Here is a 22268-nt window from a genome sequence, read left to right as displayed (position 1 = left end):
TGTGCCGACACCACCGCCATCAACACAATACTATGATAACCCTTGTAATTATAATAGTACGACCCCGAGCGGGGGTGGGGGCACAATGCGGACGTGTTTCCCATCTATTGCTCCACCGCAGTTTGGAAAATCACACCGCTGGGCAAATTGGGAAGCCACAGACTGCCATTCCTGTGGTGTGGAGGGTAGCTGTGGGGACAAACAAAATTAGAGATTTAGTACTTTGTAACAAATACATCCTACAAGCATCCTTGTGACAGTTCACAGTATTAAAATTGCATTAGAAAAATGTGCATGGAGAATTTGGGAAATGAAATATATAGGGCCACTTCATTAAGAGACTCCACAGCCCTCTGATGGGGACAATAAAAGTTTGAAGGGGGGGGGGGACACAAAAACCAAAAAGTCCTGTTTTAAAAAATGGCAAGGTGGGTTTGTCCCTAGGATAGCATGCTGGACAGGTTAATATTGGGTAAGGGACAAATCTGCAGGTAGGCCAAGAATAAAACATGTAAAGCTGATATCAACATGCATAGGGAGAAAAGGTAACGTTAGTTAAACACACAGCATATCTGGGAAAATAAAAATAAAGTTAGTTGGCCACATTATTAGAGCCAGGAAACTTACCTTAATATACTCCTCATGCATAACTTTGATGATGGCAGCACACGTGTCCGGTATGATGACCCCAAGCGCCTGCGGAGAGATGCCTGTCGAGAACTTGAGGTCCTGCAGGCTCCTCCCAGTCGCCAGGTACCGCAACGTGGCAATAAGCCTCTGCTCGGCCGTGATGGCTTGGCGCATCACAGTGTCCTGCCTCGTGATATAGGGGGACAGAAGATCCAGCAGACGGTTGAATACGGGGTCCGTCATGCGGAGAAAATTCCTAAAGTCATTAGGATTATTCTCCTGGAGTTCCCTAAGCAGAGGCATATGTGAGAACTGGTCACGCTGGCGCAACCAATTCTTGGTCCAGAAACGCCTCCGCCCCCTGTTTCTGGCCAAAGTACTGGACAAATGAACATATCCAGCAGCCATCCCATAAACAGCACCAACTCGCGAAAATTGACGCTGCTGCTCCATCATGGCTTCAAACCGGCCGGCTGGTCAGTCAAGAACACACTGAAACAGAAAGCACTCGCAAATCCAGCACTACCTGCGACAAACGCGTGACAAACAGATACGAGCGCACAGGATGCAACTGCTAAAGCAGAAACAACCTGCTTGCCTATAGCCGAATGACAACTACGTTCCCGCAAGCACACGCACTGAACCCGTGAATACACGCTGTCAAAGCCTGGAGACCGAGAAGCGCGAATCAGCTCTAACCAAACCTTCACTAACACGAGCAAACCCGTAACTAGCAAAAGAGGAACAGAGGGCGGCGCCATTAACTTTGGTCTTCCCCTTTATAGTGACGTCGTACGTAGTTTACGTGCACGCGTTCCGGTACGACGGGAATTTGGTCCGCTGGTGTGTACACGCCAGCGGAACAAAACACAAATCAGCCTTGTACGCCGGAAACTGTCGGGCAGACAGTTTCCAGCGCACAGATCCGGTCGTGAGTACAAGGCCTCAGATAACACAAATAGAGCATCAGATTTTGATAGATAGAGGTCATGGCTGAAAAATAAAATTTGCACAACCCTAACTACAGGCAGTGGAGTGCAATATACTTATGATTCTTAGGAGCTTAACAAAAGGAAGGTAAAACTATGTGCTAATTTAAATTAAATAGCCAGACCACCTTGGGTAGAAGGTCTCATAGCAGTCTTGTTTTTGTGGAGCATGGTTCCTTACAGAAAAAGGTCGCAAGTTCAGACACTCTCCTAATTAAAGTGAGAGACACAAGAAAGGCATACTTACAAGAAAGGAGAGGGGAAAGATATGTCCTGAATGGGTTCAAATGATGACCTTTGGAGGAACTGATAAGACAAGACTGAGATCACATGAATCCATGAGTTTTTCTGTGGTACAGTGTCACCCCATGTATAAAGGCTCTGACCAATGAATGGGAAGCTAGTGGTTTCTGAAAAAGCACCACCCAGGCAAAATCTAACCTTTATTAGTCCTCAGGGCTAAGGACATATTTAATCCTGACTGAAAGAAGCAAAAATCCCTCCTACTGAATATTTCTTGGGACGTAGCTTCTCTGTCTCATAGCAAGCCAAGTTTGCTTTCCATGTGTGATGGTAATTCTAAAGGATGAGTGCTTTCTGGCCCTCAGCATGGTCGGAAGCCCAGAATGTGAAAGACCCCTGTCCCCCAGGATTTGGGTTTTAAATTGGGACTTGCGCTAAGCTACCATCAAACCCAGTACCCCCATGCAAAAGTGAACCGTGGGGTGCACAAGGGAACATAATTCCCATACCTTGGACTGGAGGGTTGAAGTTTTCCTGGGGAAGAAAAAAGCATGTCAGGGTTATGTCAAGTATGTGGCCCAGATACTCTGGTTGATGCAGCAGTTCCAAAATATTTTGGAGATTAAGGACCCAGCCAATGTTCTATAAGACTTTTGGTCTGGGGGCTATCCAAATTGGTATAGTATCTGAAACCTTTCTAGTATTGAAACAAGGGTAATGAGTCCCTAAAAGAGCATCAGGAAAGAGCAGGATCCAAGATGGTGCACACACATGCACAGATTGCCATCTCAGCTGCACCTGCACATCCCAGCACCCAAGGTACCCATGAACTGATCACAAACAGCAGAGGCTCAGGGAGTACATTGCAAAATTATGGAGCCCTCTGGTGGCTCTAGCTGACCATTCCCCACAGCTCCCAAGTGTGGCAGGAAAGTCGATCAACTGGGCCCAATTTCCTAATAGCCCAAGGGTGGGAACACTGGGGACCCTGGATCTTAGGGGCAACTTATGTGGAACATAGCAGAGCCATCAAATGGCTCAATCCTCACCTTTCAATGGTCAGGCTTACCCTGCAGGGTATTAAGGGGCTAGGCTCACAGCAGACCACGGTACAAGCTATCCCCATTCTTATCCCTGGGGTTCAGGTACAGTCCATATTGGGAAGAGGAACCAATCTGGATAACTGGAGCTTCTCCTCAGCGCCAAGGCTCGGTATCCGGATGCAGTTGTTGAAAGATTTAGTGTGCCAAAAGAAAACACTATCAGCTGGGAGAGGCAGGTTCATCAACTATGGGCACTAGCATAAAACCGAGGCAATGTTGGGGGGAAGAGGGGGAATTATACAGGGTCAAGCTTTGCTATTTGCCACTGCCAGTGTCCAATCACTGGTGAAGCAAAGCCCAATGGTCTAAGAATGAACTCTGTGTTCTGTGCCAGATAGAAACAAAAAAGAGATGAGGAAAAGTAGAGTAGAGTAGAGTAGAGTAAAGAGTAAAAGATGCAAGATTATATTATATTAAGTCCTATGTAAATATTCCATTGATGTGGAAGAAATTAAATCAGATGTACGCTGTAACATGTACAATCTGAGAACAATGGTAGATTTCCAAATTGGGAAACTGATGATTTTCTTGTAGGGATTGTTTCACACAAGTCATTCTAAAACTCTAACATAATTTCCAGTATAAATACATGCTAAAGTGAATTCCCCACCTTTCATATTTTCCTTCCAAGAAACATTGGGCCAGATTCACAGAGATCTGCGGCGGCGTAACGTATCGTCTTTACGTTACACCGCCGCAAGTTTTCAGCGCAAGTGCCTGATTCACCAAGCACTTGCGTGTAAACTTACGGCGGTGTAACGTAAAGCCTTCCGGCGCAAGCCCGCCTAATTCAAATGGGGCGTGTGTCATTTAAATTAGGCGCGCTCTCGCGCCGAACGTTCTGCGCATGCTCCGTGTGAAAATTTCCCGCCGTGCTTTGTGCGAAATTACAGCGCCCCGACGTATTTTTTGAGCGGCGACGTGCGTTAAGTCGTTTCCTATTCCCGGACGTCTTACGCAAAAAAAAAAAAAAAAATTGAAATTCGACGCGGGAACGACGGCCATACTTTAACATGGCTGTTCTAAATGTAAGCCATGAAAAAGCAGGCTTATGTTTGCGACGGGAAAAAACGACTAGCGATGACGTAAGAAAATGCGACAAAACGCACGTACCTTAGTGGATCGCAATAAACAGCTAATTTGCATACCTGACGCTGGAAAACGACGCAAACCACCCAGCGGCCGCCGGAAAATTACACCTACGATCCAAAGGCGTACGAAGCCGTACGCCTGTCGGATCTTAGCCAAAAGCCGTTGTATCTTTGTTTGTGAATTACAAATAAAGATACGACGCGGCAAATTTGAAAGTACGCCGGAGTATCAGTAGATACTCCGGCGTACTTTTTCTGTAAATCTGGTCCATTGTTACCTTGTTCCCATCACAGCTGGCAGTGCTCAGAAGATTAGTACGGGGAATATAAAATACTGATCATGACTATTTCATATTTATCTAATTTAAGCCTACACATGGAGCTTCAGACTCCCTTTTATATGTTTAGCAGGATCATCTTAATTGCTTTTGTGATAAAAGCCCATTTACAATGCCAAATATTTCAAAACTCAAATTCCACACACAGCCGAATAAATTAATTCTCCCTCCCTTTCATGTGCAATACCAGTGATAAAAATTTTTTGACTACATTTCCCAATTTTTTTATCCATTTTCCTATTCTTCACCTTTGTTTGAATTTCACTTTAACATCACAGCTTCCGTGTCAAACAATATGAGTTTGGATTAAAAAGCAGGGAAGGTGTGCCATGAAACTGGGCAAAGTGCAGAAAAATTTAAAAATAATATTTTTAGCAATTTTTAATAGTTTGACTGTGCACATCTAACTTTATATACAGCAGATACATTCATTCTGTTGGTGGAATCCATGTCCTATATAAAGAATAGACATTTATAACCACATGATTGCTGTTACACAGAACCCACTGTTTCCTGGGCAAACAATGTATTGCATCTTAAAAATTACAGGCTCAGATGGAATTTATAACTTTCAAGGTAGTAGGTATGGAAGCCTAGGAGTATTGATGAAGAGACACATAAATATATTCTTAAAGCATACATATGCTGTATCCAAAAATAAATAATTAAGACAAGAATTACAGCTCGAAAAAATTTACATGCATATTAAATTTTCATGTGCTGCAAAAAACAAACAGTCTACTTACTGTAAGATTCTTGGCGATATCCGCATAGTCAACTGGAAAAGCCATACTGGAGAATTACATACCTGAATTATTGATACAAAGTCAAATATATGGAACAGAATGTTATCTTTAGCAACACAGCAAATAAACGATTAAAATGTATGTATAAGCAAAACTTTCTTTGGATAGAGTAGGGAAGGGTTAGAGCCATTGATGGTTTTATTGCTGTCTGTATACCTACTGGGACGTCCCCCCCACCCCCCATTTGTACTGATGATCATTGTCACCGAGGCAGAAAGTCAAGGAAAATACAAAACTCACCAGAGCAAAAAGTAAGGTAAATCTCTCCTCTAATGCCCTGTACACACGATTGGAATTTCCGATGGGATAAATTCCGATGGAATTTTCCATCGGAATTCCGTTCAAGCTGTCTTGCATACACACTGCCAGACCAAATTCCGACCGTCCAAAACGCGGTGACATAAAACACTACGACAAGCCGAGAAAAATGAAGTTCAATGCTTCCGAGAATGCGTCGACTTGATTCTGAGCATGCGTGTTTTTTTCTCCATCTGAGTTCCACACAGACGATCGAAAATTTCCATCGGAAAAAAATAAAACATGTTCTATTTCTAAACTCCGACGGAAAAAAGTCCAATGGTCGGAATATCAGATGAAAAAAATTGTCTGACTTTTTTCATCAGAAATTCTGATTGTGTGTACAAGGCATTAGATTCCCTCAAACTTACTATTGCATCTCCACAGGAAGGGGAGGGAAATCTCTGTAAAGATACACAGACAGCAAGAAATACTCTATAGAAAACGAAATTAATGGAAAAATAAAGAAGATTGAACAGCTGCACTCCAATGCAACACCTTTATTGATGTAAAATGTGATCCATACACAGGTACTAATACTGATGCGGTTCACACCATTTTTGGTGCTTAATCATAGTTGTAGGATCACCTACCACAATCTCTCATTTATACATATGAAGTACTGATCACATGTACCTCTGTTGGTGTATGGATCACATTTTACGTCATTAAAAGGTGCTGCGTTGCGTGCGGCTGTCCAATCTTCTTCTTTCTTCATTGACTATGTATGCCGAGCCAACACCCTCTATCTCTCATGCAAGATGTTGTGAATGTGGGATTATCACTTGGAGCAGTAACTCCTTTTCCTCCCAAAAAAAAGGTTTTGGCTATACATACACTTTAATATTTGCTTAAAATAAAACCAAGACATTTTATACGTAGATTTTAGGTAAAGTGGTTTTAAAGCCTTATGTTTTTTTTACCTCAATGCATCATATGTATTAAGGTAAAGGAAAACCTTCTGTGCTTAGAATGCCCCCCCAGTCCCCCCCCTTTATACTTACCCGAGCCCCATTGCAATCCAGCGCTGTGCATGAGGCTCTGTCCCTTCTCACAGGGCAGCTCAATAGCAGTGGGAGCCGTTGGTCATGCCCTGCTGCCTGCACGAGTGCCACCATAGGAAGCAGCTTGATGATAGGATATTTAGTTCTCATTACTTCCATTGTACAACCCAGCTGGCTAACACATTTATTTGCTTAAAGGGGTTGTAAAGGTAAAAAATGTTTTCCCTAAATTGCTTCCTTTACCTTAGTGCAGTCCTCCTTCACTTACCTCATCCTTCGATTCTGCTTTTAAATGTCCTTATTTCTTCTGAGAAATCCTCACTTCCTGTTCTTCTATCTGTAACTCCACACCGTAATGCGAGGCTTTCTCCCTGGTGTGGAGTGTCGTGCTCGCCCCCTGCCTTGAGGGGGAGGGGGCGAGCAGGAGTGTCAGGATGCCCAGTAACACACAGCCTCTTTTCTCTATCTGCTCGCCCCCTCAAGGGAGGGGGCGAGCACGACACTCCACACCAGGGAGAAAGCCTTGCATTACTGTGTGGAGTTACAGACAGAAGAACAGGAAGTGAGGATTTCTCAGAAGAAATAAGGACATATAAAAGCAAAATGGAAGGATGAGGTAAGTGAAGGAGGACTGCACTAAGGTAAAGGAAGCTATTTAGGGAAAACATTTTTTTACCTTTACAACCCCTTTAAGCCACTAATTATACCAATCACTATAACAAATAAAACATCCCTGATAACAGCAGGTAGTATGATAAGTACATACAAGAGAAATACTCATCTGGTAGTCGATTTGGTCTCAAGCGTGCTGCTGGCCCATGTATTACAATATATTCTTCAGAGGTATTTAGGTATGATCCCAGATATGCTATATTTTCACAACGTGATTCCTCCATACCTGAAAATCGATTCCAAAACATAGTTAATCAAAACATGAATTAAAACAAAACAAAAAAAACTTTTAGGCCGCTTTCACACATGCAGACCATTTGTCATCGATCCGTTTACGGATGAAAAGCCAACATCAATACAACTCTATGGAAAAACATCATATGGGTAAGTCATTTTGTGCAATACTGTGCCAAACTGAAATGCAACACTGGTAAACAGATGAAATCTGTTCACAGCCAAATCCGATCATCACTGAGCTTCTTTCCATCCACAATGCATCTTGTGGATAACCAATCATAGTCTGTTTTAAATGAGGAACAAAGATGGAGGACTACATGGAGGGAAGCAGGGTGAGCTAACAGGACAACATGAAGGACTTAAAGTGGAGTTTCACCCATAAATATAACATTACATCAGTAGTTTTAAAAAAAAGTCATTAGTCCTTTACGAATTTTTTTTTTTTTTTAGATGCCTTTAAAGTGTTGTTGCTAGACAGAATAGTTAATCTTCCCACTTCCTGCACCTAGGTGCTTAATGCTTCCTAACCTACACCGCACAGACTCCTGGGAATGTAGTGGGTGTAACTTTCCAGGAGTCTGTGCACTCCCCAGTCTCAAAGAATCATGTGACTTGGACAGCACAGGTGCTGAAACCTGATCTGACACTGCTTGTGCAGCACTGAGCATGTGCGAGATCTGCAAGGCTGAAATCCAGGAAGTCATACAGTCTGGCTTCATGATGCCCACACTTAAGATGGCCCCAGTCAATTTCTATTTTATAAAGTGTCTAAATGCTGTAACAACCTAACAAAACGGACCTTAGTTTACAGACTAACTTTACTAGAATACATTAAGCTTGTGTATTACAGGGGTATTTATATTTAAAAAGTGAAATTGTGGCCGGAACTCCGCTTTAAGTTCAATTGCTGTGAAATCCAAGGATGAAATGCTGCACAGTGCCTGCAGCTAGGGAGGTCAGTGAGGGATGGTTTAAAGCTTAATGCTTGTTAAGAATATGTCCATTAAAGATGTGATTGTCTGTATCCTGTTGAAGTTAAGCAACAGAAAGCCCAGAAGAAAAAAGGCACAATTGAGGACTAAGCTCCAGCAAAAAAGACAGACAGCTGATTACACTGCAGATTGCTGTAAACCATCTGACCAGGTCATAGGTGTGCACAGCCGATTGCATTAGGGTGTGCACCCCAAAGCTCAAACATACACTACCGATCACTCACGATCTTCATTCAGAAAGGGAAGGGGTCAGTAAATTACATACTTACCAGCCCCTTCCCCCACTCATTCTAAAATGTCCCCACAGCAACATCTGGTGGGAGAGGAGGGAAGCCAGAAGCGATGTAGGGAGAAAGGGAGGAGCTAGGGCAGTAGGGGAATGTGTGCTGCACAGGGTGATTAGGGTGTGTCTGGGCACACATGGCACACCCTGTGCGTACGCCGTTGGACCAGGTGAATCCTCTGTAGGCAGTAGGCCCAAATTCGTTTTTTTTATACCCATTTCAAATATATTTGTGTTTTTTGCAGGTTTTATTAAATAAGACATGGATAACATACAGTAGGCATGTACATTTACCTAGAAAAGAGCCCATTAGCCAATCTTACCATGGTCTGAAAGAAGCAGAATATTTACACATTTATCCAGCTGCATTTGTTTAAGTCCATCCATTAACATTCCAACTATTTGGTCCACCTCCATAAGAGCTTTTATTACCTGTGAAGATGACTGCATGTTACTATAATGATCATCATCAATTAACTGTATTTTTATGCATAATAAAAGTATTGCTTTCTGAAAAAAGAAAATATCGCTAACTTGTCATATTGAAGTCTAATTAAAATGTCCCAATACAGTTCTAGCAGTAGTGTCTTTGTTAGATATTGTCATTATTGTACTATGCTGAGTGGGGCGAACTGTTTATTTTTTATTTTTAGGAGGTCGCTAGACTAACTAGGTGATGTTAGTACAGCAATCTCCCCTCTTAGCTATTATGGTCTTAGAGGGGGGCTGCCCCCTCAGCAGAACACATCGGTCAGCGCTTGCAGCCATTTCATACAAGCGCTGATCAGATACCAATCGGCTACTAATTTTCCAGCATGCTCATTTGACAGAAGCTGGTCCTGAGTCCAGCTTCTGTCTCTCAAGGACCTGTACACACGTGCCAAAAGTTGGTCGGTGCTTTTATGTTTGTAAGTGCAATTTGACTTTTCAATAATGTCTTTTAAAGATGTTATTACCCTATGCAAGCTTACACTATATTTCCTCTGCTTGCTGCCGTTACATCTTTTGGGTCCTGTCACTTTGAAAGCTCCAGCAAAGCTCCAGCATAGGAGAAATAGGATGGACCTGATTATAGAGTATCTATTTGTGATTCAAGAGCAATATGCCGATCTTGTAAAAGAAAAGGCATAGGGAGCAGGTTTTCAATTTGAGGTGAAGGTACTTCATTTGGATGAAGCTACTATTTCACATGTGGAAGACATTGGAGGACATAGGCACACAACATTTGTTTGCTTTGGTATGATGGACTTCTCAACTGTTATTTTGGTTTTAATGCTACATTTGTTGTATTTTGCTACATCGTTTGGCACTATTGTGTAATTTACCTAAGAGGATATTAAAGCGGAGGTTCACCCATAGATTACACATTTTCCCCTTAGATGAATGCTCGTTTTGTCTAGGGGAATCGGCTAGTTTTAAAATATGAGCAGTACTTACGGTTTACGAGATGCATCCTCTCCGTCGCTTCCGGGTATGGGCTGCGGGACTGGGCGTTCCTATTTTGATTGACAGTCTTCCGAGAGGCTTCCGACGGTCGCATCCATCGCGTCACGATTTTCCGAAAGAAGCCGAACGTCGGTGCGCAGGCGCAGTATAGAGCCGCACCGACGTTCGGCTTCTTTCGGCTACGAGTGACGCGATGGATGCGACTGTCGGAAGCCTCTCGGAAGACTGTCAATCAAGAAGGAACGCCCGCTCCCGAAGACCCATACCCGGAAGCGACGGAGAAGATGCATCTCGAAAACGGGTAAGTACGGATCATATTTTAAAACAAATAGCCGATTCCCCTAGACAAAACGAGCATGAAGCTAAGGGAAAAAAAAAAAATTGGTTGAACTCCCGCTTTAAGAACTTTGCTTATCATCACTGCTATAATCTTCTCAGAGGATGATTTAGTTGATTTATTATCTAGTTTATAATATATAGTGTTTAGGGGTGCATTGCTAGCAATATACTTATTTTTCTCAATTTTCATTGGGGTGTATAAATGCAACAGTTATTTCTTTTTTGGGGTAGTTCTAATGCCGCGTACACACCATCATTTTTCGGCATGAAAAAAAACTACGTTTTTCGGCATGTAGAAAAAACGAAGTTTTTCCAACTTCATCATTAAAACGACGTTGCCCACACACCCTCGTTTTAAAAAAATTCTCTAGCAAAGCGTGGTGACGTACAACACGTACGTGGAAGGGGAAGTTCCATGCGGATGACGCCACCCTTTGGGCTGCTTTAGCTGATTTTGTGTTAGTAAAAGACGATTCGCGCTTTTCTGTCTGTTACAGCGTGATGAATGGGCTTACTCCATTACGAACGCTAGTTTTACCAGAACAAGCGCTCCCGTCTCATAACTTGCTTCTGAATATGCACAGGTTTTTAACGTTGTTTTAGCCCACACACGATCATTTTTTACAACCCGAAAAACTACATTGTTTAAAACGTCGTTAAAAAATGCAGCATGTTCGAATTTTCTTTTTTTGTTGTTTTTCAGAACCCGAAAAATGATGTGAAGCCCACACACGATCATTTTAAAATGACATTTTTGTGTGTACGCGGCATTAGTCTTAAAGGGGTTGTAAAGGAAAAAAATGTTCCCCCTAAATAGCTTCCTTTACCTTAGTGCAGTCCTCCTTCACTTACCTCATCCTTCGATTTTGCTTTTAAATGTCTATTTCTTCTGAGAAATCCTCACTCCCTGTTCTTCTGTCTGTAACTCCACATAGTATTGCAAGGCTGTCTTCCTGGAGTGGAGTGTCGTGCTCACCCCTCCCCCCTCTCTACAGGAGAGTCAGGACGCTCTCTACGTTGCAGACAGAGAAAGGAGCGGTGTGTTAGTGGGCATCCTGACACTCCTGCTCGCCCCCTACCCCCTCAAGAGGCTTTCTCCACACCAGGGAGAAAGCCTTGCATTACGGTGTGGAGTTACAGACAGAACAGGAAGTGAGGATTTCTCAGAAGAAATAAGGACATTTAAAAGCAAAATCGAAGGATGAGGTAAGTGAAGGAGGACTGCACTAAGGTGAAGGAAGCTATTTAGGGAACACATTTTTACCTTTACAACCCCTTTAAGAACCCAGGTCCATGATGAGTTTACTTGAATAAATCTATTTACACTCAGCTTATAATTAGCATTGCCTTTTAATCAGATTTACACCATGACAAAATACAGAGGCAAGCAAAGTAATGAGATGTTTTACTTACGGCACTGCTCATTGGACTGTGTTTGTGTCCCGACGAGTCTGGTTCTTCTAAATACAGAGTGTAAAAGTGTGGTCTAAATCAAACAGTGCCAAGAATGACACACACTTGTCAATTAATCTGAATCAAAAAGCAATATCCAGCCAAAATCAAGGAACAGTGTGCATAAAGTAAACGTTTCCAAGCCATCAATATGTCAGGAATATTTTTCATGAGAGGCTTTTAAGAAAGGACTCCAGGCAAAAGTTATTTTTAAAATTTTGGTTAGAGTGGGGGAGGGTTGGAACATTTACCAAGTTTTCATTGCTGTCTGTATCTGCCACTAAGTAGATTTCCACTCACTTTCCTGACAGGAAAAAAGAAGAAATTATTCCAGGAAGGACACTGATAGCAATAAAAACCTGTCAAGAGTTCTAATCTGTTCCCACTCTATCCAACACTAAAATATAACACTTGAGTGGTGGTGATCCATTTAAACTCATAAGAGTTTTTACAAGTAACAGTGGGGGTTATTTACAAAAGGCAAATCCACTTTGCACTACAAGTACACTGAAAGTGCAGTTGGAAGTGCAGTCGCTGTACATCTGAGGGGAAGATCTGTAATGAGGGGAGGCACTGCTGATTTTAACATTCAATCATGTGCATGCTAAAATTATGTTTTTGGGATTTCCTATTTGTCCTCCTCAGATCTACAGTGACTGCACTTCCAAGTACACTTTCAGTACAGTTGCAATGCACTTGCAGTGCAAAGTGGATTTTCCATTCGTAAATAACCCCCAGTGTGTCATTGCTCTCATTACCTCATTAGATTAGCCCACAAGCACTGTATTAGGATCACTGAAGCCAATATTAAAACAGATGTCCAGGAATTCTGCCATTGTTAAAATGATTATTAGTGGTTAAGTCCATTGAGATGCATGGCACCTCACGGACTTATACCTTTAATTTCCAATTTACATTTTCACTGTGCATCACAAGCATAGCACCAGGAGCTGCATTCAGCTGTTTGCAGAGCAAAGCAGAATCTCTGCTGTAAGAGTGCCAGGAGTGTAGTGAAAGCTGTGCTCCCAATGCTCAGTAAAACTGTCAGTTGTAAATAAAAGAGATGCGTTCAGGAAGTAGTATGCATCTTGGTGGTCTTAACCCACAGTAATCCAGCAGATCTTAAAAAAGTGGCTGAATTCCTGGAATTCCACTTTAAAATTAACTCACACAAAGAAATAATTCATAACAGACACAAGTATAGATCTACGAATTTCCAAAGCAATAGTCAAAATGTTTTACTTTTCATCGAAACATGGTTCATAATTTAGTGTACCTCAGTGGTTTATATTTCCAGAAATACAATGAAAAATATCAAAAAAGATTTACAAAGAGCTATATTTCCAGGAATCTTCCATGATGACACCATTAACTTGAAAGATGATCCAACCTACTTAAAGCCCATCTCCAGACAATTACCAACCCCTCTGCCTCCAACCCCCCCCCCTAAATAATTGTTGTCATGAAAAAAATATATATCCAAGTGCCCCTTTTATATAAAATCCATTGGAAAGTGTTTCTTATTGTCAGGGAATATCTGCACCAGTTCACTGCTGAAAAATAGCATCAATAGATAAATAAAAAGTAGTAGAGGCACCCATGAACAGGAATATGTGTCCAGAAAAGTGGAGTTTTTTTATTTACAATATTTCAGTGGATCACAGCCTAAATTTGTGAATACCCTTTCGTACTTACCTAAAGCTGTTGCACTCCAGTCACAAATCTTTGCGTCACTTCTTTACATGAAGCAGGGCAATTCTTCAAGGGGCCACATCGACACTTAGAATTGCCTGTCCATTGGCAGAGTTCTCTCAGAATCCAAAAGAGGGGCGATGTATGTGTAAGGGGGGCAGAGAGGGATCTGAAATGTTAAGGGAGCTCTCTACTTTGTGTGCCATTAGTTAGGATGGATCTTCTCATAGTTAAGGATGTCTCCAGTTAAGATGAACTGGAAATATATTTGTATACTCTGTTTACACCCCATTTGCATCACTTGAGGATAATTACAAGATACATTTTTTAATATTACAAGATAAAGTTAAAAAGTGATGCGTGCCTGCCAGACACTCTGTGGAAAATGCTAAAGATCCCTGTGTTTGGGATGTAGCTCCTGGAGTTCTGACTGTCTTGTCATCTGGCCAATTATAATAATACAAGATAAATTATGTAGGATTGTGTTTTGCTTATTAAACGTAAAGGTTTGCATTTTTGCACTTAGGCGCTCAGAAACGTTTAATTTCATATTGTCTGCCAGTCACTCGGTGTAAAAGGTCCAGGAGTTCCATCTGTATGGTCAGCTGGCCAACCTCTGGTTAGTTGGTCATCAGTGAGGTGGATATGGCTTTGACAAAACAGAGGAGCCCCATTCTAGAAGGGTGCTCGGTCAGTCCTTCCCTCGAAGAGAAGCTATTGAGAAGGTTGTGTGTATGTGGTTTGAGGCCCCATGGCTGGAATTTGGCCCTAAGGTACGTATATTGTGCCTCTATAAGAAGGATATATGCCAGGAGTCTATGTGGGTCTAATCTGATATAGGTTCTTCACTATGCTATAGTCATCATTGGAATGAAGACACACTAGAAGCTTCAGTTTTGTGAGTGCTGTACTCCAGAAGAAGTTATGTGTGATGCTTCTAAATGACCCACTCAGCAATTTCCATACTGAGAAGCTTTTGGAGCCCAACAACTAAGCATTGGGGTATTCCACTTGTTTCCTGTCCCATCTACCTTAAGATCTTAAATAAACCGATAAACTGCATTAAAGTGGAGGTTCTATCAAAAAAACAATTTTGCTTTAAACTCTAGCTTACGACTAAAAAATAAAAAAAAATGTTTTACTCATCTGGAAATGCCTGTTGCTATGGGGTCCCACGAAATCTGCCTTTGAATCCACCTAGGATTCTGACATAATTTCTCTCTAATGCTCCTGGGAAATGTGTGTCATCATTTCCCAGGATGCAGTGCGCTGTCCAATTATCACTCCCCATCCAAGATTTCCAGGAAGTAAGTGCCTGTAGGCTTCACAATGCCCACAAGCAAAATGACAACGGTGTAGATATAGTTTTATAAACTATCTTTTTTGAATATCTATGCGGATCGGCGGCGGATTGTAAAATAATAAGTGACTGGATTTATATTATAAAAACGCAGGATGAAAGGACATACATTTAAAAAATGCTAATTGTGGTTGGAACTCCGCTTTAAAGCTTGTAACTGCATTTCTTCTTCTACAGTGGAAGTGTGAGATCCCCTTGGTACAAGGTGTTCCTAGATGGACTTCCCCTTTATCTTCAGAAGGCCCTTTTGGGTGGAAGTACTAAAGATTTATAAACTCAGGGTTCCCTGTTTGCCTGGCTGCTGCTACAGTGTCAGGTGTAATTGCTGCAATGTGAAGATCATCTGAACAACCCCCTTACCCAAAACTTTTACAATTGTCATAAACGCTGAAAATAAGTTATTCAAGTACTGCAGTAACAGCTGGGTTGAATGAAATGCCTTAAAGATAAATAAGGTGGATATTCCACTCCAGGTTTTACCCAATTATAGAATAAATTTGAACCACATTGAAATTTGCTGCTAAATGTTGTGATAGACAAAAACAGTAACTTGAAAACCAGTACAAAATAATTTCAACAACAGTTCCATTACAGGGAAGGAATATTGCAGCGGCATCTAAGTATTTCTGTGTATCACTGCATGTAAAGGGAACCTTTTTTAAACGAAAAAACAGAATTGCAATATTGGATAAAATGTTTTTTTATTGATGGTGGGATTCATCAAGGTACCGTTCACAGCGTCTCCCTGCAGGGATGTAGTCCCAAGGGAGGGGGCGAGCATGCTGACTAACCTCCAGCCAGAATGGCTCGGATGATGGGGGCAAACTTACAGGAAGTGAGAAATTCAGACAAAGAAAAAAAACATTTAGAACATTTAGGAACCTATTTAGGAACCTATTTAGAAAACCTATTTAGAAAATAAAAAACAAACCTTTACAACCCCTTTAACACCTACCAACTGCAAATGGACTTTTCTTTGACATATTGTTTCAAAATGGAATTTAGAGCCTGGCCAGACACATTACGATAAGTATGCATTTAGTGATAGTATTCCATTTGTAATTAACCATTTATCACTTATAAATTGACATGCAAATCTTTTTTTTTTCTAAATAAGTGACAAAGACAGTGATCAGGACAAACTAAAATGCTACCAGAAGGATTGAGTAGCTACAGAATTTCTGCCAGTTGGTCCCAACTGCTGTAGATATCATAACTCATAGATGGATTGGCTTGAGTGCAAGTGTAAAAAAAAATACACATATAAAAACATGAAATGTAATATTTTACATACAGAATACTAATACTAACTGCATACAGTTATCATAATGCAATGTTTTTCACAATAGTGGTACTTCAACAAAGACCTCCTCTTACAGAGGATGTTATATTAATTTATGTCCAGATACATTATAAGTGTGGGGTCTTTAAAATAAATAATGACCCTTACATGGTCTCACTCTAAATTTAAACACACATTTGGCTCTTGCTTATTGCCTTACAAAGTTGGCAATTCTTATGTTTTTTTGCCTTGGCAAAAAGTGAGAATGAACTTGCCATTTCTAAATTAAACTAAACATTGATAGATTCATGGAAACATTATTTTATCTAAATAGTGACCTATGGATGTCTGGGTATATTATTCCATTTTACAGATGCTCTATAGGCCTGATTCACACTGTTGCAGAGTGTTACTGTACACGTTAACATCTCTCAATTACTGTATTTTCAAAGGGCTTTCAATGCAAGGTAACATGTTTTTAAGATCACTGCATCTTTTTATCAAAGCATCGCACCATATATCACAGATGGCTGAAAAATTAAAAGGGATTGTAAAGGTTCAAATGATGTTTTTAAAATAAAAACAACAAACATGTTATACTTACCTGCTCTGTGCAAGGGTTTTGCACAGAGCAGCCCCAATCCTTCTCTTCTGGGTGCTTTGTTGGCTCTCCTGGGTCCTCCCCCTTCATCGGGTGCCCCCAGCGGAAAGCCAGTTTCCCAGGGGGCACTCTTGCGGGCCGCTTCCGAGTCCTGCTGCTGCCTTCATTGACACAGAGAGCGGGACTCTGCCTCACTGGATTTGATTGACAGCAGCAGGAGCCAATCTGTTCAATGAGATGAGAGCTGGAGCCGCTGGGCTTGTGCACAGTGCTGGAACGAATGGGGTCAGGTGAAAAAAAGGGGGGTCTGGGGGGGCACTGCAGCAAGAAGATTTTTCACCTTACTGCCTAGAATGCATTAAAGGGGTTGTAAAGGTTTGTTTTTTTATTTTCTAAATAGGTTCCTTTAAGCTAGTGCATTGTTGTTTCACTTACCTTTTCCTTCGATTTCCCTTCTAAATGTTTTTTTTTTTAGTCTGAATTTCTCACTTCCTGTTTCTCCTCGGTAAGCTTGCCCCCATCATCCGAGCGGTGTTTAGTCAGCCAGAACAGCTTACTGAACATCTTACTGAGGAGGAACTGGAAGTGAGAAATTCAGACAAAGAAAACAAAGAAATTTTTTTTAGAAGGGAAATTGAAGGAAAAGGTAAGTGAACCAACAATGCTCTAGCTTAAAGGAACCTATTTAGAAAATACAAAAACAACCTTTACAACCCCTTTAAGGTGAAAAACTCTGAGACTTTACAATCCTTTAAATGTAATACCATGCATTGCAGTATTATACAGTAAAATACACCTTTTAACCCTTAGAAATTGGCCTGGACAGCAGTTTGGCCGTGCTTCAAGAGTATACCATACTGTAGTGTACATTCTATAAAAGAGTTCTAAACTCTTTAACCTTTAGAATAATTCACAAATATAAAAAACTTCTACAAAGACTGAATAACAATACATAGTACATTTGAGACATAGTTAGTTACATATATTTTGAGGTTCTCTATTTATTATTATTTATTGCCTTACCTCACATTTTCGGGTAGCCTTAGCCATTTCAGGACTGATATGACTCTGTTTTCAAAAGGAATTGATCTGTGGAAAATAGCCAATACGTTAAATATTCATTGTCAAAAAACATTAGCTAGTGTATTCAACAAAGACTACAAAAAGTAATTCATTAATTGTAATAACCCACAGAAACCAATTAGAATTAAAGTGTATGTAAACCAAGGAACAAAAATGTAATATATTGCACTTTATCAGTCCTTAGATGTGATTGATGCATTTGTTTCCTTTTTTAAGTACATATCCTGAGAGAACATAAACATATGTACATTACTTAAACATATTTGCTTCTGGATGTACATAAACATATCCGTTGATTCCGGTGGAAGTCCTGTATTCTTGTAAACTAATCTCTAAGGCCCTGTACACACGATCAGTCCAAACTGATTAAAACGGACTGAAGATCCATTTCATCAGTCCAAACCGACCGTGTGTGGGCCCCCATCAGTCAGTTATCCTTTGGTCCAAAAATGTAGAACTTGCTTTAAAATTGAACTGATGGACTGATAACCGATAGGTCAAAACCGATGGTTAGTACGTAAAAGCATCGGTTCAAAACCCGCGTATGCTCAGAATCAAGTCGACGCATGCTTGGAAGCATTGAACTTCGTTTTTTCAGCGCGCCGTTGTGTTTTACGTCACCACGTTGGACTCGATCGGTTTTTGATGGTGTGTGTGTAGGCACATCAGACCATTGGTCAGCTTCATCGGTTAACCGATGAGAACGGTCCTTCAGTCCGTTTTCATCAGTTTGGACTGATCGTGTGTACAGGGCCTTACAGTTCTTTTCCTAAACTATTCTCTGTATACCTCACAATACTTCTCCCTTTGTAAGTGAAAGGAGAAAAATTAGATGTTCTGTAGTCCAAATCAGGACAGCAGCTTAGGGTGATAACACTGTTCCTCCATAGATACAGTACAGTGGGTTAGTGTTGACCCTCCAGGAGGACAGGAAGAGGTTTTTACTGGTAGTGTTACAGCTGAAAATAAAGGGGGAAAGGCCCTAAAAGGACACTAATGCAGCCCCTATATCTAAGAACCGGTAAGCTGCAATATTTTACAATTTTGTTTTAGATTAGATTGTTTTAGGTGAAACAAATAAATGGATTAGAATAGGTTGCTCTGGGTATCACAGCCTGCTTATTGCACTGTTTTACTTAGTAAAACTAAAGGCAATAATATTGCAATAGCTAATAGTAATCAGGTTTCTGTTGACCGAATAACTACTTTACTATTAGTTATAGCAAAGAAAATATTATACGGTTTTAAAAATTCATAATAATTCAATAAGTCAAACATTTTTCTTTCTTCTCCAAGTTATACCCAAAGGCAATAACTTTTTGCAACTTCCCACAAATACTGTTAAAGTGATTGTAAAGGCAACTTGGGTACAACCAGCATGCCGGATTCACTTGCAATTATCGCTAGCAACCACTATAGCCAATAGCAATGATCACTGTCTTCTTCTGGTGAAGACGGCTTCCCACGCCTGCCCCTGACGTCGTCCCCACGGGGAGCAGACAATTGCTCGGCAGAAGAGATTCCCCTGTCAGCACTGTCTGTATTGATGGGGAAAGCATGCAAATTTCTCTCCTGCAACCCATGGTTGCAGGAAGGAAATTTGCACCGTCTATGACCAGCTTTAGCATTAATACCGTATATACCACATGAAAAATGTGTCTGAAGCCAGGTCCACTTTAAATTACGATATCTATTTTATTTTGCATGCTATGACTTGTGCACACATTGTAAAGGTAAACTAATATTGAGTTGTCAACACTGTACTAAGGTGGGAAACTAGATTGCCTTTTAGGCGGTATGCCTATTAATATAATGAATTACCCATTGTATTCCTTATAAATGTTTGGAAAAGTTCCATTGATCTTTACATCTGATCCTGGCCAAAAGTAAGTTGCTGCCTTTAGTCCTTGATTCATAGCAGTTATCCATACCTATGAAAAGAAGAAATTAGTTGGATATTGTGATTTAACCAAACTTTCTTTGTGATGCTGCGTAAGAAAAACCAAGAACAAAAACATAAAAGCTTGTGAAAGCCTAATGACATTAATATTGATTAAATCTATGTGCCTGATAGAATAGAGAGCAATCACTATAGTTTGAAAATGAAAAAGAATATAGGAGAAAAAACGCCCAGTTCCTATATTAACAAGCGCTCCTGGATAAGGTGAAATAAACAGATTAAACAAATTGAATACCTCTAGCCAATTTAGGCAAACAGCTGCTACCTTATAGCCTACCAAGGCTTAAACAGATAATATAACACACATAAAAATGTAGGCAGCGCTAAAATAAACACCTGAAAAGATGTAAACTGGATAACTCAATATATTAAACATAAATTAATGTAATATATAATAAACTAAAGAGTCATTAAAGTGCATATATAATAAAGTCCATAAAATTAATATTGAATGGATGACGAATAGTCCACAGGAATTTTAAAAAGGAGCTTCCTTAATATGGAAGATGCCTAGCCTTTCACCAATACCGCCACATGTGCAAAGAAAGGAGAGTACTCGCATCCCCCTCAGTATAAACTCTGACCAGAAATAGTAAGGTAATAGGCAGGAAATAATGCTGGTTACCAATCCTGTGATATCCAATTGAAATCCGATTTCCTAGGACCAACTTTACCAAAGGGGCTTGATTAAACATAGGATCACTGGGCCAGATTCACGTAGAATCGCCCTACGATGCGGCGGCGTAACGTATTACATTTACGTTACACCGTCGCAAGGTTTCAGCGTAAGTGCTTGATTTACAAAGCATTTGCCTGTAAACTTGTGGCGGCGTAGCGTAAATCCGCCCGGCGCCAGCCCGCCTAATTCAAATGGGGCGGGGACCATTTAAATTAGGCGCGTTCCCAGGCCGAACGTACTGCGCATGCTCCGTCCCTAAAATTTCCCGACGTGCATTGCGCTAAATGACGTCGCAAGGACGTCATTGGTTTCGACGTTAACGTAAATGGCGTCCAGCGCCATTCATGGACGACTTACGCAAACGACGTGAAATTTCAAATTTCGACGTGAGAACGACGGCCATACTTAACATTGGCTAGACCACCTAGAGGGCAGCTTTAGTTTTACGCGGCGTATCTCTACGGAAACGACGTAAATTTACAGCGACGGGCAAAAGCGGACGGATACGACGGCGTATCAGGAGATACGCCGTCGTATCTCTTTTGTGAATCTGGCCCACTGTGTCCAAGCATATGAGGAAAAACAAAAACATATCCGTAGTGTAATTCTGTATAGAAGGTCTTTATTTTCCTCTAAAAAAAAAAACCTTTTAGGAATTATACTTACAAGAATATAAATGCAATAGGCATTAAATGAAGCAGTTAAACAGTTGTGACAGCCAGATACGAATCAAGGAATGTCAGGGTATCTCCTACCGCAAGCAGCAATGACAGCAGTGATAGTGAGATTCGTGTCTAACATTTCGTCGTTATCGACATCATCAGAGGGCGTGTCTTCTGATGATGTCGATAACGACGAAACATTAGGGTTGTCTCAGCGGCGATCAAACATTATAGTCTCAGTACGCTACCTGGAGACACGTATCTCCCTATTACTGCCGTCATTGCTGCTTGCGGTAGGAGATACCCTGACATTCCTTGATTCGTATCTGGCTGTCACAACTGTTTTACTGCTTCATTTAATGCCTATTGTATTTATAGTCTTGTAAGTGCAATTCCTAAAATGTTTTTTTTAGAGTAAAATAAAGACCTTATATACAGAATTACACTATGGATATGTTTCTGTTTTTCATCATATGATTAGATCCTATGTTTGATCAAGCCCCTTTGGTAAAGTTGGTCCTAGGAAATCGGATTTAAATTGGATATCACAGGATTGGTAACCAGCATTATTTCCTGCCCATTACCTTACTATTTCTGGTTAGAGTTTATACAGAGGGGGATGCAAGTACTCCCCTTTCTTTGCACATGTGGCGAAAGGCTAGTCATCTTCCATATTAAGGAACCTCTTTTTGAAAATTCCTGTTGACTATTTGTCATCCATTTATTATTCATTTTATGGACTTTATTATATATGCACTTTAATGACTTTAGTTTATTATATATAACATTAATTTATGTTTAATATATTGAGTTACCCCGTTTACATCTTTTCAGGTGTTTTTTTTAGCACTGCCTACATTTTTATGTGTATTGTTATATAATCACTATAGTTTGTTTGCATTGTGGAATCCCACAATCAAGTCAAGCTTATGTCTGTATTTTTTTCAGTTATACCACCCGACTCCAGTGGTACCATTAAAACTCCAAGTAGTGCAAGTACCTTTCATGAAACTTTATTAGCATATGC

General features: G+C 40.7%; 1 protein-coding gene across 1 annotated transcript in view; it reads right to left on the bottom strand.

The window, feature by feature from the left end:
- Nucleotides 1–22268, bottom strand: part of ENPP1 (ectonucleotide pyrophosphatase/phosphodiesterase 1) — a 141662-nt gene that overhangs the window by 37899 nt on the left and 81495 nt on the right. Inside the window, exons 9-14 of the mRNA XM_040350441.1 lie at nucleotides 19762–19871; nucleotides 17881–17946; nucleotides 11884–11956; nucleotides 9009–9117; nucleotides 7268–7399; nucleotides 5141–5172 (exon numbers count right to left, since the gene is read on the bottom strand). Of these exons, the coding sequence (XP_040206375.1) occupies nucleotides 5141–5172; nucleotides 7268–7399; nucleotides 9009–9117; nucleotides 11884–11956; nucleotides 17881–17946; nucleotides 19762–19871 (522 nt within the window). The remainder of the gene's footprint in view (nucleotides 1–5140; nucleotides 5173–7267; nucleotides 7400–9008; nucleotides 9118–11883; nucleotides 11957–17880; nucleotides 17947–19761; nucleotides 19872–22268) is intronic.

The sequence above is a fragment of the Rana temporaria genome, chromosome 4 (assembly GCF_905171775.1).
Source record: "Rana temporaria chromosome 4, aRanTem1.1, whole genome shotgun sequence".
NCBI lineage: Eukaryota > Metazoa > Chordata > Amphibia > Anura > Ranidae > Rana > Rana temporaria.
Note: the sequence above shows the minus strand (reverse complement) of the source record. Positions and strands in the feature narration are given on the sequence as shown.